Below are 16,765 nucleotides of genomic sequence, written 5' to 3'. Positions count from 1 at the left end.
CTGACGAGGCCTTTGTTTCTGCATGACGAGGACTGGATGCTGGTGGACGAAGAGGATGCAGAGGCAGAGGGCCAATGACCACGAGCTGATGCGTGGTGGGACAGAGCAGAAGTGCTAACTACCAAGTGATAGTCGTGAACGGCGAGGGCCAAAAACAAAAAGGGCAGCCCGCCTAAGCCGGCTCGGGCGACCTCAAACACACGATGCCCCCCACCCGGCGGTTGTCGCAGAGTCAGGCGCCCGCGGCCCCTAGCGCTGTTAGCGCCTTCCCCAGCCTGTGGATACAAAAACTAGCCTCCATCCCCGCGATGACAGTCCTGCTGGGTATGTATTACTACTTCTACTACGACGACTATCTTCTTTCTTTTGCTTCGTCTCGCTGGTTGAGCCGTTCGTCTCTCGCTGCCTCCTTTCCTTCTTCTGTCATGTCCCTCTCGCACCCATGACCTGGATACCATCTCTCGAAAAACCCGCTGCCCTGTATACCTGTCTGGACTGTATGTGTAATAGTGTGTTGATGACTTCTCACGTCTTGCTAGACATTTCTCTCTCTCTCTCTCTATCTCTCTACTGCGACCCGAGCTGACGAATGCATAAAGCCTTTCTCTCCTCGTTGCGCACCAATCTCCAAATCTCCTATGAAGACACCAATGCCGCCAGCTTTGCCGGGGCTCTGCACCCAGCCCTGGACAGCTTTGACCTGCAGAAGCCCCCATACCTGAACGACCTGGCCTTTGCCTCGGGCTTTACTGAGGATCTCGAAGACCCTCCCTCTCCAACCTCGACTTCGACTTCGACCATCTCCTCCGCCCAGTCGTCCGCCCCCGCGACCTGGACATACCATGTCTCGACCAACGACGACCGGTCCGAGGCCCTCAACCTGATTGCTGACAGTGTTGTAGAGCAACGCCTTGTCGCCATACGCAGCATCCTATTGCACCCGGCAGTTCTCGGGGTGGCCCTTGTCGCAGCCCTATTCCTGACACGCAGTGCGTATTATGAGCCCCGGGAAAACCGCCGGACAGTAGGAATTATTAGTGTCTTGATTGTGATGGTAGCGTGGATCGCCCTCCATTACACTACCAAATCGTATTTATCATGGGCAACGACGGTAGCAGATCCGGCCTGGCTGCGGGACGGACTCTACCAGCGGAGTCCTCCGAGCAATGGATCTGCTGGCGGATCCAAACAGCACCATGGCCATCACAGCTCCATGCCTTCAGACGACGAGGTCCTGATTACCAAGCACCACGGCAAGGTTGTCGGGGTCCTCGTCCTGCGGACTGCTCGCACGAATGCCCTCTCGTCAGGCGCCCCCAGTGCCAACGGCATGCGGGCTCTGCGGCACCGCCATACCAACAGCTCGTCATCGGGCCGCCTGACGGGGGTCATTCGAGCGTGGGCAGTAGATCCCTCCCACCGTCACCACGGGTTTGGCTCGACTCTGCTCGAGTCGGCCGTGTCAATCTGCCGTCTACGCAGGCTCGACGGGCCCATTTTCGCCGACGAGCACTTGTATAGTGCACATATGCCGGGCTTGAAAATGCTGCCCTGGCCGTTCAATCGCGCTTTTGAGAAGAGCGAGGAACGAGCCAAGGAGTCATTAAGAGTAGCAATTGAAGGCAAAGAAAGAAAGAAATAATTTTTATTTTATATTTTTGTTTTATACACAAGGCGCCTTTCTTGGTTCGATACCCATTGCTTATAAGTAGTATTACCCTACAGACTGGTAGGCTAGATTGATTTAGTTGAAATGAAGAATCACATTTGACTATGTAAAATAACACAAGCTTCTCCCAAGTCACAAAAAAAAAAAAAAAAACAATTCAATCTTCAACCTTCATACTGGCCAGTTGTTACACTGGTCCAAAGCCGTAAATTGTATTTCCCATCTGTATTCGTATCGTTAGTACATTGTGTGTGTATTGGGGTCTGGTAGGGATGGATTGCGGACCCTGTTTAGAACAAAAACAACCTCAACTCTAGTTAGCAGGAGAAATGGCACAGTGACGGTGAGTATTATACTTACATCTCTAGTGGTGATCGTCTAATAGGGAATGGTTAGCACTAGTGACTATTTTCACAAAAAACAATAAAAGAAAGGCAGCATACTTTTCTCTCGAATCTCTGGGTGCTGCTCGATTCTAACACAACGACCAAGTGGTAAAGGATCTAGAGAGATAACGTTATTATTATTTTGGCGACTAAAGTGGTTGCCAAGGGGAAGAAGAGAGTGGGTGTCATACCTTCTCAAGTCGGTCTTTGACAGCTTTGCGGACTTCATCGTAGATAGTGGTGGACATACGGACAACTCCTCCGCGGCGGGCCAGGCGTCTATATCTTGATGAATATCGTTTGTGTCTAGTAGAAGAATGTCTCCAGGAACGTACCTGATGGCTGGTTTGGCTGTGTTGATTGTCAGCTATAAGCCATCAAACTGGATATATCATGAGAGTGTATATCTACTTACTGATTCCCATGATCGAGTCACGGCTAAGCCTGTGTCTTCTAGAGCTAGAGAGAGAGAGAGAGACAGAGGGTCAGCAGAGGCGTGGTGGTAGGAGAGCAGACGATATACCGTTTTGATTGAGAAATACCCAATCCAAGGGTCGCCATTTTTGTTTTATGGACGAGGATTGCGGTCTCGAAGTTTCAGTGCGTGGTGAAAATAGTATGAGATGGGTGACTTGGAGAGAAGAAGAGACTGGGCCAACTGATGGTAGAAAACATATCCTCAAAAGGGAAAGACTCCTAGACCCACAAGGGTGGCGTGGCAACAGGGCAAAGCTGAGCCAGCTCGACCTGGTGGCTGGGGCGCTGTAACATGGTGGGTTGTCTTTGTTGACAGATAGAGAAGGGGTTGGAGTGCAGCGGTGGGCAATCAGGTAACGAGGTAGCAGGGCGTGAAAAGGGGACATCATGATAGAGAAGTGGAGAATCTTAGATGCTTGCCATGTACAGTCAGTAGTATCATAAAATTGATAGCTAATCTAGATGTAAATCCTAGCAGCAAACCAAACCCCAACGCCGATAGGGGTTGGGCCAGCAAACTGTGATGGCCTCATAAACCCTCATATGAATCAGCTCTATCGTCTAGGATATAAACGTAGCCTCGGAAAACATTGTACCCTGTTCGGTGGTCTCCTTCTCGCCCTCTTTGATCTTGAAGGTGGGCTTATTTTGGGGGGAGTACTGTCCGAGTTAGTGACGTTGACTATGGGAAACACACGCAGTACACACACCTGGTAAATGTATGGCTTCGTTCCAGCAACACTGCCCACAAAAGATTTGATAAACCCAGGCACCTCAGACATGATGTCTATACGATCAAGTCTCTTCTCAATCACGGTCTCTAACTCGGCGTGAAAGTCGCTCTTGTCGTTGGTTTTGCCACCCCATGTAAATTTGACAGCCTTGGGTTCTGGCCACTTGCTCTCCGGGTCGGTCTTCGTCTCGAGGGTTTTCACTGTATTGTTAACACCTGCATAGAGGATTTCTCCGTCTTTCACCACGCCGCCGACGTTGACGACAGTTGATCCGTAGGATGGAGGGGTGGTGTATTCCATTACGAAGGAAGAGTATGTGGGTGTTTGACAGCTGACAAAGTTCCACCGTGCCGCTAAAATTGTCAGTTCGTAAAATATTAAGCTCTATATTGAGTGTTTGTAACATACCAGCATGATGTGGTTTCATCCCCTGCAAAGCGTGAATGAAGAACCCCCGGCCCGTAAAGTCGTAAGTCTTATTCTTCGTAGTGATACTCCCCTCGACAGAGCACCGAGGCCAAAACGCATGGCGCATGGAGCCCCATGGTTTGGCAGGGTCGGTGCCAAAGTAAGACGTGCCATTTTTGCCCACAAACAAGCCGGGTGTCTGCCGAGTAAATGTCAGATTTACCAGGCTGTTAGCGTTGACGGCTGACTTGACCGAATACGAAGTGCCGTCTTCGTTCAGGGTCAATGCAAGCTTGTCCGCGCCAAGTGAATACATATCAGGCTCGAAGATGTGGTTGGAAAGGGCGTCTGAGTGCCAAATGTGAGGCGCGCCATCGTCAAACGAAAAGACTTTGGAGTTGAACTGGCATGTTGTGTGAAGACCACTTTTGAAATCGATGCATTAGCCAGAAACAACAGAATTTTCTTTTCTTTTTCCACAGGTAAATAGAGTAGCTTCTTACGCTACATTGCTGTAGATGACTTGCACCATGGCCAAGCCACCGTTGTCGCCCATCGCATAGAATGTTTGGGTTTCAACCGCAGTATATTTGGGTGCTGTCCATTTCAGATCCTCCTTTTTGAGCTCTGTATAGGGAGTCTCCTCGGCCTGGCGGGCGACCGACTGAATTGCTTCGGGGCCATAAATTGGTTCCTGTGTCCCTGCAACATTGGCCAACCTGGAGCGTGTTTGTTAGTTATTGAGCAGGAAGGTAGAAGAGGGGCAGCGTGCGTTTTCTTGAACCAACTCATGTTGTGTTCGCGTTATCACTGCTGGATATGCCCCTAGGAGGGGAAATATGGTTAGCCAGGGAACAGTGCACATTAGAGATGCGTACCAGGTGTATTCTCTGGTGTATCTTCAAAACACAAATGAATGAACGTGAAGTGAAGTGACTGCGGGAGTGAACGTTGACGGAAGGTGAAACAACGCAGCCTAGATAGAATTGTGGAATCGATGACGTCGAGAGAGCAGCGCACTGCCAATGAGGCTCTCTGCTCGCGTTGACAGCGAAATGGTGGCTGATAGAGTAGAAAATATTTTATTTTATTTTTAACTTGTCGTCGCAAGGCGCTCTTCAAAACTACGGCTATGCAGGAATTGGACAGCGCAGATCTCCATGTTTTTCCCCAGAAAGGAAACAGATACCAAGTCCGGAACAAGCCCGCTGCCTTGCCCCAAAACGGCGTACACGCCTGCACTTGGACGCCTGGGAGTCGATTTATTGGGCAGTTCTGCATGAAGCCATAGGCTACAACTCTGGGTATATTTTTTTCCAGCAGAATTAATGTATTTTCACGTCAACATTGAAGCCATCGACAGACTCGACCAGTCCAGGTGGTCCGTGCACATGCTCTCCGGACGGAAAATCTCGGCGCCGATTCCGAGAAAACTTCCCGTTCAACAACAACACCATCACCAAAGCTCCCCTGGCACATTCAATTCATTCAATTCGACCCTGTCGCTCTCAATCATAACGCATCTTGTCGACTGCCGCCATGTCGCGAAAAGTGCTTGCCAAGGACCTGTATGTCAAGCTCATCGTGGGAGCTGGGCAGGCCAGCCCCAGTCCGCCTGTCGGTCCGGCGCTGGGAAGTAAAGGTGTCAAGAGCATGGATTTTTGCAAGGTAAGAGATTTCCTTGTTATCTGTACAAGCCACCTTGAAATAATCGAACGACACTGACGATAGTTAGGAATTCAACGCCCGAACAGCGCATATCCAGCCCGGCACGCCGGTTCCGTCTTTCATCACCATCCGCCCCGATCGATCCTTCACGTTTGATCTCCGAACACCCACGACTTCATGGCTGCTGCTTCAGGCGTCCGGCATCGAGCCGCGCAAGGGCCGCATTCGCGGTGCGCAGAACCCGGGCTCCGAATTGATCGGCACCGTGTCTCTGAAACACGTATATGAAATCGCCAAAATCAAGCACAGCGAGCTGAGGCTATCTGGACTGAGCCTAGAAGGGCTGTGCAAGAGCGTGATGGCGCAGGCTAAATCGATTGGCCTGAAGGTTGTGCTTTGAGCGACGACGATTCTGCCTTTTCTGGGTCTGTTTTTTTCTGTGCCATATATATCACTTGTTGTTCGATCATTGCCCAGGCGTTTTGGGGGGATACATCTGCATCGTCACTGTACAATATATCTGAATGTTTTTTTTACTCGATGACTTCATCAGTATTCTGGAATCACGTGACGAGTCACGGTTCCAGGCTTAATACGACAAATACACCAAGAATTTGCTCTGTTCGTTCCAGAAATCCACCGAATCAAGCGTATACTGGCGTAGTATTGCTCCTACTAGTTAGTGGATAGAACTATATACAGATGGCACTAATGCAGGCGGAACCCAATCAAGTTTGCCGCGACAATCCGGACCACAGTATTAATTCCAACAACCACGAAAATAAAATAGTACGTAGTAGGACAGTGGCGAATTTCCCGCCATGTGGTGTGTGCTTGAACGCGCTGCCGAAACAGGGATGTCGAGATCAATTGCCCGGGATGCCGGCAATCTGCATCTCGGCAGATGCTGATAGAGAGATCAGATGCACTGCTCTCTGCATTAATGCGACTGCGCATCACCATCACGGCCATGATGGAAGTAGTATAAAGCCGGACCCGGGCTGGCGCGGGACCCTCTCTGCGCTCCCCACCTTTCTTTCTTTGCCTCTTGGGAACGAGAATATTTCTCTCTCTCTCTCTTTTCATCTCCTCTCCCTCCATCACTCTGACAGTCCCTTGGCCGCCGTGTCCTGACCAGAGTGTCGCTCTGCCCGACCCCCCTTGCGTCTCATCTCCATCATTCGTGTTTAATTATTATTTTTTCTCCGAGCAGCGCAGCAGCCCATTTGCCAATCGCCACGGGCCTCTCTCACCTCACCCCGCTCTCTCTGCCACCACAGTCCGATTGATTCTTTCTTGCTGCAACGCGCGCTCCGACAATAATACCCAATTCGTCTTGGTCTGCTCGATGCTTTGACATTACCATCAACACCAATCATCGCTATAATAATAATCATAATTTCCGCGCCGACAGCTGCACGTGAAGAGAGCTCTCACTAACGACCGCCCGAAGCCGCCGTTTCCGTTCCCCGCCGAGCAAACATGACGGCTGCTCAAGGTATGTGCCACGCTCCTCTTCCTGCATGTTGCACTGCATCGCTTTAAGCCTACCACCTGCGTTTCCCTCTGCCCCTCTCCCCTCTTCCCCAGGAATCCAAAAACCAAAAAGAAAAACGCCCTTTGTCTTCCTGTTGGCTAATCCCGCGCCCTGGTGCCAAGTCACTGCAGACTCGCAACCGAGTCAGCCTCGATTGCCTGCCGTCGCTAACCAGTCGACGACCACCCCGGAATTGAATCTCTCCACCGAGCCACCGCATGCCGTGCGCTTTGCTTCTGTGAACCAGGAAATCGAGCCCGACCAGGCTGCTGCTCAGTCTCGCTCGTCAGAGCCCCAGCCGCTCAGCGACCCATCTGCCGCTAACAATAATCTGGATCCCAACGCCAAGGACGAGCTGCGATCGCTCTCAATCAGCTTGCAGGACACTCGTCTGCAAGAATCCCGAATACGTCACTTTGCTTTTGAGCCGGTTTCTCTACCAGCGTCCAGAGTACGTCGTCTCTTGCAAGCCGACGCAATTTCGTCCCAACTGTTGCTGACACATGTTTGACTAGGTCAATTCCCGGGATAATACCATTTCCACCACTACTTCACCCTCTGGCTCACCACAAGTGTCTGTCATGCAATCACCCCCGCTTACTCCTGCTGCTACGCACTCGCGGGAGAGCAAAGCCACGGAGAATAAGCCAGCCAAACTCGATCCGTCTCTCGTGACTCCTGAGATTTCCGACTCATCCGTCCATGCCGGCAAGCAAGCTCCGCCTCCACCCCCAACCAGCGCCCCGGCTACACGTCCCAGTTCGACAGAAATAGCCGCCAAACAATCTACCGGCCATTCAGACAGCTCTCTGTCCACCAAAGACCAGGAGAAGCAGGGCAAACCGCGGTTTTTCCTGGGAGCTTCTGCTGATGGAAGTTCGCAAGATGAGAGTCCTCCCATGACTCCACGACACGAGCACGGATGGGCCACCCCCCCAGGAGGCACCTCGGGGGCAATCACACCTATTGGTGAGCCTAACGACCCATACGCCCGAAACAAACGCCCGATTCCCAACCGGAATCTCTCCCAGCTCGACCAAAGGTTCATCTTCAGCGGCATTGACTCTAAGAGACGCTCGCATCATTCCTCAGGCTCGTATTCGTCTCTTAACGCTCCCGTGGCCAACAATGCTCCAGAGGGGAGACCGTCAACAAGCGATAAGCGATCGTCGTTTTTCAGTGGCAACAAAAAGGACCACGGCCACGGCCACAGACATAATGAGAGCTTGGACGGCAAGGGTCATGGCTCAATGTCAGAGCTTAAACGCTTCTTTCGCATGGGACACAAGCATAAGCGAGGCGAATCTCCGTCTGCCGTCTCCAAAAAGTCTAGCAAGTCATCTTCCAACGGCAAGAATGTTTCCCACCAGATGGCTCCAACGAGTGTCCCCTTTGCCGACGACCACGGGCTTCAATCCAAATATGGTAAACTAGGCCGAGTCCTCGGTTCTGGAGCTGGAGGATCGGTCCGTCTGCTCAAACGTAGCAGCGATGGAGTCACTTTTGCTGTCAAGCAATTCCGCGATCGTCATTCATGGGAAACCGAGAAGGAGTATTCCAAGAAGGTGACAGCCGAGTTTTGTATCGGCTCTACTCTACACCATGGAAGCATTATTGAAACTCTGGACATTATCCAAGAGGGGGGTCATTGGTACGAGGTCATGGAGTATGCTCCATTTGACTTGTTTGCAATTGTGATGACGGGCAAAATGAGCAAGGAAGAAATTGCATGCTCTTTCAAGCAAATATTGAGCGGTGTTGCCTATTTACACGCAATGGGATTGGCTCATCGGGATCTGAAACTTGACAATGTTGTGGTCAGTGAGCACGGTATCATGAAGTTGATTGATTTTGGAAGTGCTGTTGTCTTCCGTTATCCCTTTGAAAACGATACGGTGCTGGCTTCAGGTAAGGGGAAAATTGCACTAGCAACAGTAAATAAATCATCTTTACTAACAATACTCTAGGAATCGTCGGCTCAGACCCCTATCTCGCTCCAGAAGTATACGACGAGAAAAAATATGACCCCCGCCCCACAGATATATGGTCTTTGGCCATCATATTCTGTTGCATGACGCTCCGCCGGTTTCCTTGGAAGCAACCACGTGTGACGGATAACTCGTACAAATTATTTGTCTCTGCGCCCACGCCTGGAACGCCTGTTCCAGACTCGCATCCCCGACGCGCTGACCAACGCGCTAAGTCAACGGCCGATCTACCTGCCATGGCGGGGGAGACAAAGCCTAGTGACGCTAGCCACCATCGCCATCACCACCGGCAGGATAGCCAGGGCTACCCATTCCCCCGATCTGAGCCCGTCACTCGAGATGAACCATCCCCTTACCAGTCCTCCAAGCCTTCTCCAGCTCAAACGCCACAACCCCAGGAACAGCCACCCCGGACGCAGGCGTCCTCACAACCGACAGGCGAAGCGCCTGAGAAGCCCAAATCGCGGGAGACAACGAGCAAAGAAGCACCCCCGCTACCCCAGGGTACATCAACTTCAACTGGGCAGCGTCAGGAAGTTATCAAGGGCCCATGGCGCTTGCTGCGAATCCTACCAAGAGAATCTAGATATATCATTGGTCGCATGCTCAAGGTGAATCCTAAGGAACGTGCCACTCTTGATGAGGTCATGGCCGACGATTGGATCCAGAGCATCCTGGTCTGTCGACAAGACGAGTCTGGCAAAGTCATCAGAGCCAAAAATCATACCCACATTCTTGAACCTCCCTCTTCCAGTGCCCCCGTTGCTAGTAAGGGCAAGTGAGGTTAATCATATCTCTCGACATCATCCCGCCTTTTCTTCAAGAAAGTACATTTTTTTCTACACCTATTACATTTCTCCTGCAGCTACTCAACTGGGTTGTCTTGTTTACTTAATTTGTATCTAGCACGGCGTTATTGACATGGGCTTTATTTTCTCTTTCTTCTTTGCTTCCTCCCCTTTAGGTCATAGATCATCACCACCTAGAATGCTCTTTTTCAGGAACCGCCGTCTTGATATCCTTGGACTCCCCTACGTTTTCAGAACCCTGCATGACTCATACATATTGTGGATATATTGGATCCGCAAGTGAAGAGAAAATAATACTTGACGGCCTACACTGGGCATATAGCGCACCAGTAGCTAGTGATAGTATTAGTTGAGAGGACGTACAGAATGTGAATAGTACAAGTTGAAAATACAACATAGAAAACAGGTCGCTGCATTGTAGTGAAATAAATTGTAGTACTCCGTGTATCGAGGTAGTTTCAATGCCCGGCCGAAGGGTCCGATGTTCGGCTGTTGGTGATTACATCTGCTTCGGAGCTTCCCGCAAATCTTTTTCTTTTTCCCGCAACAACACGCGACCACGCACCATTGCCAACAGGAATCCCTGATCGGAGAGTCGAGCAGAAGGCAATTCCGCGAGTAACCGACAGGGGTTCGTTATTTTCCGAGGTCGGCCAGATATGAATTCGCGGTAGCCAATTTCAAGACTCGGATCCCCTCCTCTTCTGGCCTGCAACCCAATTCCATTGCATGGCTGACAATACCCACACTCCGGAGCCATTGGTCTCCTCACCATGGGCAAGATCGCTATATGTACGTGTGCGACAAATTGGTTTGATATGCTCCAGCTAACAATTGATATTTTTCTAGGCCGGAGCTATAGCAGGCTTCACCGTTGACCTCTGTCTCTACCCGCTCGACACGATCAAAACCCGTTTACAAAAAGTCCGACAAAGCGTATCATCCGCAGCAACGGCAACAGTAACAGATGGAAATCTGTCCAAAACCAAGGGCCCTGCCTTGCGTCAAGCAATTCGAGGAATCTACGCGGGACTCCCTTCGGTCCTCTTCGGCTCGGCTCCGTCGGCTGCGTTTTTCTTCATTACGTACGACGGCGTGAAACGATCCCTGCTACCCTCGGCCGAGGAAGCCTCCAAGACGAGAACCTTTGTTGCTCATTCGACCGCGTCGACCCTGGGAGAGATCACGGCCTGTGTGGTGCGTGTCCCGACCGAGGTGATCAAGCAGCGTGCGCAGGCTGGTCTTTTCGGCGGTTCGTCGCTGCGAGCCCTGACAGATATTCTGTCCCTAAGACATGCCGGCGATCCAGCAAGCGGGACGAACAAAAGAGGCCTGTTCCACATGATTCGAGAGCTGTACCGCGGGACTGGCATCACAATCGCGAGGGAGATCCCTTTTACTATCATACAGTTTACAATGTGGGAAGCTATGAAAAACAGATATGCGCGATGGGGCAAGTCAGACGAGGAAACCCCCTCTGGCCAAATTCCAGCAGCTCCGAGTGCCTTTTTTGGTAGTATTGCAGGAGGTATCTCGGCTGGGCTGACGACACCGCTGGATGTGATCAAGACTAGAGTCATGCTGGCCAGGCGTGAAGAGGGCAATGGTAACAGCAGTGTTCGCGTGTCAGACGTGGTGCGGCGCATCATGAAAGAAGAAGGTCCCAGTGTTTTCTGGCGAGGCATTGGGCCGCGAACGACTGCCATTGCTCTTGGTGGTGCCATCTTTTTAGGAAGCTATCAATGGGCGTTTAACACGCTCGAGGGTGGTTATAAAAAGCGTGAGCCAGATCTATAGACGGACCATGTCTTTTTTATTCTGAATATGTATAAAGAGTTGTATTTGTAAGACTTAAATCACAGCGCTACCGGCTGACCCCAAGGATATACAATTTGTGAATAATAAGAGGAATATCTCTTTTCAGTAATCAAAAACATTGAACATTTGAGTGAATATTCAATTCTTCAATGTTCAATAATGTTGGAGTCTGGATCCCAAGTTCAATGTTTCCCAATCAGGGAACATGAACCAACCCCACGTCCGAGACAAAATGATTTTTCGCCTTCAAGTTCCAAACTTTACACCTCCCTTGCGCTCAACATTAAACCATGCTCAACAACTTTGATGGATATAGTACCGTGTCCTGACTAGCCTGTTATTGATTGGGTTTATACTTGCTTTTTCACCCAAAAACCATGCGACATGCGGGGTCCATCTGTGAAGACACAACCCTAACGACAAGCTATTCCTATGCTCTGAAATCAAGCAATTACAGACAATTCCGATGGAACCCCTAGACGCAAAGCATAATGGCAAACGCTCAAGCGAGCGAAGCAAAAAACGCCCACTGAAAGAAACATCAAATCCGTTGATAGACGGAATCAGCCGCTTTCTACGCAGCCATGCAGAAGGAACCTCACACCACCCAGTCCCCGACACAGCAGTAATAGCTGCTCTTCCGAAAAGATACACAATCTACAAACCTCTTTTACTGCTGCCAGCCAGCGTATTCACTTCCCCGCCCGCCTGGGCGCAGCTCTATGCATCACTGGATGACACTGAGCGTCAAAGGTTGTACGAATCGATGGCATCATCTTTCCGACCCCTGGGCATCACGCATGTTGCCCTGAATGCGCCTATTGAGTTGACGAATTCCAACACGGGCATTGAAAATCGGATGCGCAGTCCTGTTGGGCTTGTTCCGCTATACGGCGATTTCGGGCCCATTCTTGCGCCTGCCAAAGAACCAGATAGTAATGATTTCACAGAAGCCTTTTGGGTGCAGACAGTGCAAAATGGAGGGATCGTTCAGTGCTGGGCACCTCTGTATACAATGTTCTCGCGCGGCAATGTCACCGAAAAGGCTCGCGTATTGGGACTTGGGAATCGATTTGATGGGTTAGATGCGTCTTCACTGGGTGGACAAGACGTTGGGGAGATTAGCGTCGTCGATTTGTATGCTGGAATTGGGTATTTTTCGTTTTCATACCTCAAACGAGGAGTCAAGAGGGTATGGGGATGGGAGCTAAATGGATGGTCCGTTGAGGGACTACGGCGAGGCTGTCTGAAGAATGGTTGGGGTTGCAAGGTCATCCCACTGGATGAAGTTGGAGCTCTCCGAGATGTGACCTATGAAGCTATCGTGGATGAGCTCACGGATGATGATAGGATTGTTTTGTTTCATGGGGATAACAGACTTGCAGCAGAAATTATGGCGAATATACAGCCCTTGTTGCAAAGAGAACATCATCCTTGGGCTCCTGTTCGGCATGTGAATCTGGGACTATTGCCTTCTTCTCAGCCTACGTGGGACAGTTCGTTGAAGCTGCTAGATCGGGAATACGGCGGATGGACTCATGTACACGAGAATGTGGACATTACCGAGATTGACGTGAAAAAGGAAGATATCGTTGCCGAATATAAAAGGCTGGGCTCTTCTCTGAGCGGACAAGTCCTGGACATTACTTGTGATCATATCGAGAAGGTCAAGACATATGCACCGGGTGTCATGCATTGCGTTTATGATATACATGTACATGTCGATCCATAGATTCGCGACAGGACCAGGCAATACCTGCCTTCAACATTTGAATGTTGGGGCCGCCGCGAGGTTCTATATCGCCTACACAGATGCAAAAAAAGGAATATATCTTTACCATCAGTTGTGATATTCATCAATATACATGTCCAAAGCACAATCTCCTATTTACATTCGTAACAAAAACAAAACGACTTCGTCAACGTTCATTTACCTGCTGCGAAAGAACTTCTGAGGAATGTTGGCCTCGACAATCTGCATACTCTCCAGTTTCTCCAGTCTTTCCTGGGCCAAATCCATCTCGTCGTGGAGCTTGAAATGCTCAATGTCCTCCGGGTGGTTCAACTCTTCCTCCGTAGAATCCTCGCTGTGGTATTTTTCGAAATGGTGAATTTCGTACTCGTACTCGATATCGCCGTGGTGTCCAGGACCGTACCCAAAGTCAGGTAGCCGTTTTCCTGCTTGACTCTGACGCATCCATTCGTCGCGCGATACTGAACCGGTTCCGGCAGGGTCGAATTGGCTCAGCACGTCGCGAACCAGGGCTTCCTTTTGGCTTTCGGTGACGTGTGAGTTGGACGGATCTTGCAGGCCGTACGTTTTGCGGATCTCGTCAGGCGACCAGTCTCCAGAGTTGTCGTAGTCGTGAAGAGTGAAGAATGAGGCCGGGTCGAAGTTGTTAACGTGGTGTTCCTCTAAGGCATTGCCATTAGCATGTTTCTTACATGTGCAGGACCAGAATATATAAATCGTGACAAGGGTAGAATAAACGCCCAACATACCTTTCATGTGTCTTGTAGCCCAGTCGGTTTCCACGCTGGTATCTTCTTGATCATGGTTACCGTGGCTATAAGCGACGGTAGCCAATGCCAGCAGCGCTGTGACGATGCCGCGCATTTTGGTTGCTATGTATTGAGATACCACAAAAATATACCAAAGACAGACAAGTAGAGCAGAAATGTGTTATGAACAAATAAGTGCAGTGGCAGACATGGAGAAGTTGTCTCTTGCCTTGCACTCCGATCTCAAAGAGAGCCCTGTTTGCACTGTATGCACCGCGGCCCCGAACGCGGCAAGCCGGTCCCGGAAAGTCATCGCCAAATTTTGTCAACGTCAAAACACCCAAAACACAACCATTGCACGCCCAATTGATTCGACTCGGGCCTGGTATGTTTCTCCAATCCGTGCCTTGTCCACATATTTAGCCGATTCGATATTATTCTACGCGGGGAGGGGACGATGACGGTATAATGCAAGGTCTCTGGTCCCGAACCGCACGCTTGCCGTCTGCGTCTGCCAGCTGCAAATGCGTCGCTTGCCTACGGACTACTGCCAGCGAAATCGCCTCGCGCCCGGCAGCAACGACAGCAAAGGGGCGAGGATTACGCGTTGGAAATGCCGTCACGGCTTTATACTCGAGCATCTTCGCTGGAGCAGCGATTGCAGACGCCAAAGCCAAGCGGAAACGTCTTGATGAATGGACCGACAAAATCGCAGCCGTCAAGGAGGAGGTTGACGAGCTTATTGACGAAGAACGTCGCATATTAGAGGTCCTGTCGGCTAGAAAACCGTCACACACGTTACGATCTCGGTTATACGATACCTTTTCTCGCTCCGTGCCAGTTACGTCGGCCAATTCCTTCCACGGGCGACCACATCCACGACTCCTGGGACCTCGTGCCGGCCACACTCAGGGAAACCTCGCACAACGCTTTATATCTACGAATACCGGTCTTACAAATGATGATATCATATCCACGGATGTATCTCATGCAGCAGCCGAAGCTAGCGACGTCCAAGAAGCTCTGGGCGAGCACTTGGAAGAAGAACTCGGGGATGACGACAACGAGGGCGGTGACCTAAAATATTCGGAAGACCTTCCAATAAAACGACCAGAACCGGACTTTACCTGGGAGCAGGAGAGCATTGTCCGGACCAAGGCCATCCAAAAACTCGCACTGCAGCAACTCGTGTATCGACTAATACTCCGGTCCAGCGTTATTCATGATTATGGGGGTGAGCCGGTTAACTATAATCTGGACGAATCGATGGAACAGCCTCCTAATGTCATGCTTATTCGACTTCGAGCGATACGTCGTCGGCTTTATTCATTAAAATATCACAGGGCAGCCGACTACGATGACTTGATGCAGAACATAGGGATCGAAGAGTTTGATGAGCAACGTCGAGAGCTTCGTGAAAAACACGATATACGGATGAACCGTGATATTGAGCAGTACCTGCAGGGGAAAATGCACATTCAGGAACTCCTCTTCGCCGTGGCCGATAATTTCCTGTCTTGCAGCGAGCCTGATCGAACTTCAATCTTTACCGCACTCATCTTCGCTTTCAGCAAAACGCACCAAAATGATCTAGTGGATACGCTGTTACACTGCTTAATTCCGAATATGTTTCATATCAGCACGCCATTGATCATTACCACTCTTGCTCATTTTCGCAAGACTAAGAACCTAAAGGATTTTGACCAATATCTCCAAATGCTCCGTGGTCAAGGCGGTTATACCCCGAACCTGCGAACTCTGTGGAGCGAAATGACCATCAATGGCATTAGGATCACAGTACCCCCTTTGAACAGTTACAACCCCGTTATGATCACGAGTCTGGTCACGGCAAGCCTTCGATTCGACCAACCTGAAAAAGCCGCAGCTTATCTCCAGGTTGCTCGTTCACAAGGTTTCATGGATAATTTCGATACTCTTTCTGCATACTTGCGATTTTACTCTACTCGAAGGGATTTACAGAATGGATTATCAACCATCCTAACAGCCCTGCAATTTTTGACCGCATCCACATCCCTCGAAGAAAGGCGTGTTACGAGGCTCATATTGTACATGATCGACTTCTGCAATAATTGTAACCAAGAGGATCTTGCCGTTACATTGATTCATGCTGCGTTACGAAGTGGCATCGACTGTAATGTCGGTTACCGGAAAGGCCGATTTTTATCTTCCACTTTTCAGAAATGGCGGACGGCACAGGAACATTACAAACTCAGAGACCAGGAACAGCCTCTTCCTGAAAAATGCGCTGCATTTGCTTCCATGACACTGCCGAAGATTCTGCACATACGCGAGACATACCGTGCCATACCTCCACGAGACTTGAATGAATCTTATTCAAAGGTCAAGTTTAATAAACGTAATGAAACACCACAAAAAACACAACGCCAAAGGCAAAACGGGTCATCCGGTACTCCTGAACCACAAGAGGAAATGAGCGATCTTCTGAGGGAGCTGAAACTGGTACAAGCACGCATCCAAAGGCTCTGTCCGTCGGATCCTTTGCAGGCCTCACACGGCGAAGACCGCAGAGAGTCTGCCTCAGCTTCGTGATACCATTGTATTATAACAAATTTAGAGACAGATTTGGGATAGACGCATACTTCAATATTCTTGGATTTTAATTTTTAAATTTATTCAATTCAATTGTCATTATGAAGAAACACGTAACCCCAAGCTTAATTATTGAGTAAATAAAATAAACCTCAATCAAATATTCTAGTCATCTCTTTTTTTTCTATGTTCATTCAC

The 16,765-nt window shown here is 49.9% G+C and overlaps 9 protein-coding genes across 9 annotated transcripts; 6 read left to right on the top strand and 3 right to left on the bottom strand.

The window, feature by feature from the left end:
• Positions 1–589: 589 nt before the first annotated feature.
• Positions 590–1,642, top strand: TRUGW13939_05641 (uncharacterized protein; the record flags this gene model as incomplete). The annotated part of the gene is made up of 1 exon (XM_035488802.1): positions 590–1,642. One exon carries the CDS (start codon positions 590–592, stop codon positions 1,640–1,642), a length of 1,053 nt encoding a protein of 350 aa, XP_035344695.1.
• Positions 1,643–1,856: 214 nt separating this feature from the next.
• On the bottom strand, positions 1,857–2,480 carry TRUGW13939_05640 (uncharacterized protein; the record flags this gene model as incomplete). Its single annotated transcript, XM_035488801.1, has 6 exons — positions 1,857–1,892; positions 2,030–2,047; positions 2,113–2,172; positions 2,247–2,334; positions 2,391–2,406; positions 2,471–2,480. 6 exons carry the CDS (start codon positions 2,478–2,480, stop codon positions 1,857–1,859), a joined length of 228 nt encoding a protein of 75 aa, XP_035344694.1.
• A 613-nt stretch (positions 2,481–3,093) lies between these two features.
• TRUGW13939_05639 (uncharacterized protein) lies at positions 3,094–4,736 on the bottom strand (the record flags this gene model as incomplete). The annotated part of the gene is made up of 6 exons (XM_035488800.1): positions 3,094–3,192; positions 3,243–3,619; positions 3,675–4,099; positions 4,178–4,393; positions 4,463–4,499; positions 4,553–4,736. Coding segments are annotated over 6 exons (1,338 nt in total), but the record flags the coding sequence as incomplete, so codon positions are not given.
• Positions 4,737–5,213: 477 nt separating this feature from the next.
• Positions 5,214–5,742, top strand: TRUGW13939_05638 (uncharacterized protein; the record flags this gene model as incomplete). The annotated part of the gene is made up of 2 exons (XM_035488799.1): positions 5,214–5,342; positions 5,410–5,742. The coding sequence occupies 2 exons, from the start codon at positions 5,214–5,216 to the stop codon at positions 5,740–5,742; spliced, it is 462 nt and encodes a 153-aa protein (XP_035344692.1).
• Positions 5,743–6,824: 1,082 nt separating this feature from the next.
• TRUGW13939_05637 (uncharacterized protein) lies at positions 6,825–9,649 on the top strand (the record flags this gene model as incomplete). The annotated part of the gene is made up of 4 exons (XM_035488798.1): positions 6,825–6,840; positions 7,002–7,330; positions 7,395–8,787; positions 8,847–9,649. The coding sequence occupies 4 exons, from the start codon at positions 6,825–6,827 to the stop codon at positions 9,647–9,649; spliced, it is 2,541 nt and encodes an 846-aa protein (XP_035344691.1).
• A 756-nt stretch (positions 9,650–10,405) lies between these two features.
• Positions 10,406–11,473, top strand: TRUGW13939_05636 (uncharacterized protein; the record flags this gene model as incomplete). The annotated part of the gene is made up of 2 exons (XM_035488797.1): positions 10,406–10,468; positions 10,526–11,473. The coding sequence occupies 2 exons, from the start codon at positions 10,406–10,408 to the stop codon at positions 11,471–11,473; spliced, it is 1,011 nt and encodes a 336-aa protein (XP_035344690.1).
• Positions 11,474–11,960: 487 nt separating this feature from the next.
• Positions 11,961–13,226, top strand: TRUGW13939_05635 (uncharacterized protein; the record flags this gene model as incomplete). The annotated part of the gene is made up of 1 exon (XM_035488796.1): positions 11,961–13,226. The coding sequence occupies one exon, from the start codon at positions 11,961–11,963 to the stop codon at positions 13,224–13,226; it is 1,266 nt and encodes a 421-aa protein (XP_035344689.1).
• Positions 13,227–13,424: 198 nt separating this feature from the next.
• Positions 13,425–14,111, bottom strand: TRUGW13939_05634 (uncharacterized protein; the record flags this gene model as incomplete). Its single annotated transcript, XM_035488795.1, has 2 exons — positions 13,425–13,909; positions 13,997–14,111. The coding sequence occupies 2 exons, from the start codon at positions 14,109–14,111 to the stop codon at positions 13,425–13,427; spliced, it is 600 nt and encodes a 199-aa protein (XP_035344688.1).
• Positions 14,112–14,464: 353 nt separating this feature from the next.
• TRUGW13939_05633 (uncharacterized protein) lies at positions 14,465–16,567 on the top strand (the record flags this gene model as incomplete). Its single annotated transcript, XM_035488794.1, has 1 exon — positions 14,465–16,567. One exon carries the CDS (start codon positions 14,465–14,467, stop codon positions 16,565–16,567), a length of 2,103 nt encoding a protein of 700 aa, XP_035344687.1.
• Between the last annotated feature and the right edge of the window lie 198 nt (positions 16,568–16,765).

This window comes from Talaromyces rugulosus, chromosome III (assembly GCF_013368755.1).
Source record: "Talaromyces rugulosus chromosome III, complete sequence".
Classification (NCBI taxonomy): domain Eukaryota; kingdom Fungi; phylum Ascomycota; class Eurotiomycetes; order Eurotiales; family Trichocomaceae; genus Talaromyces; species Talaromyces rugulosus.
Note: the sequence above shows the minus strand (reverse complement) of the source record. Positions and strands in the feature narration are given on the sequence as shown.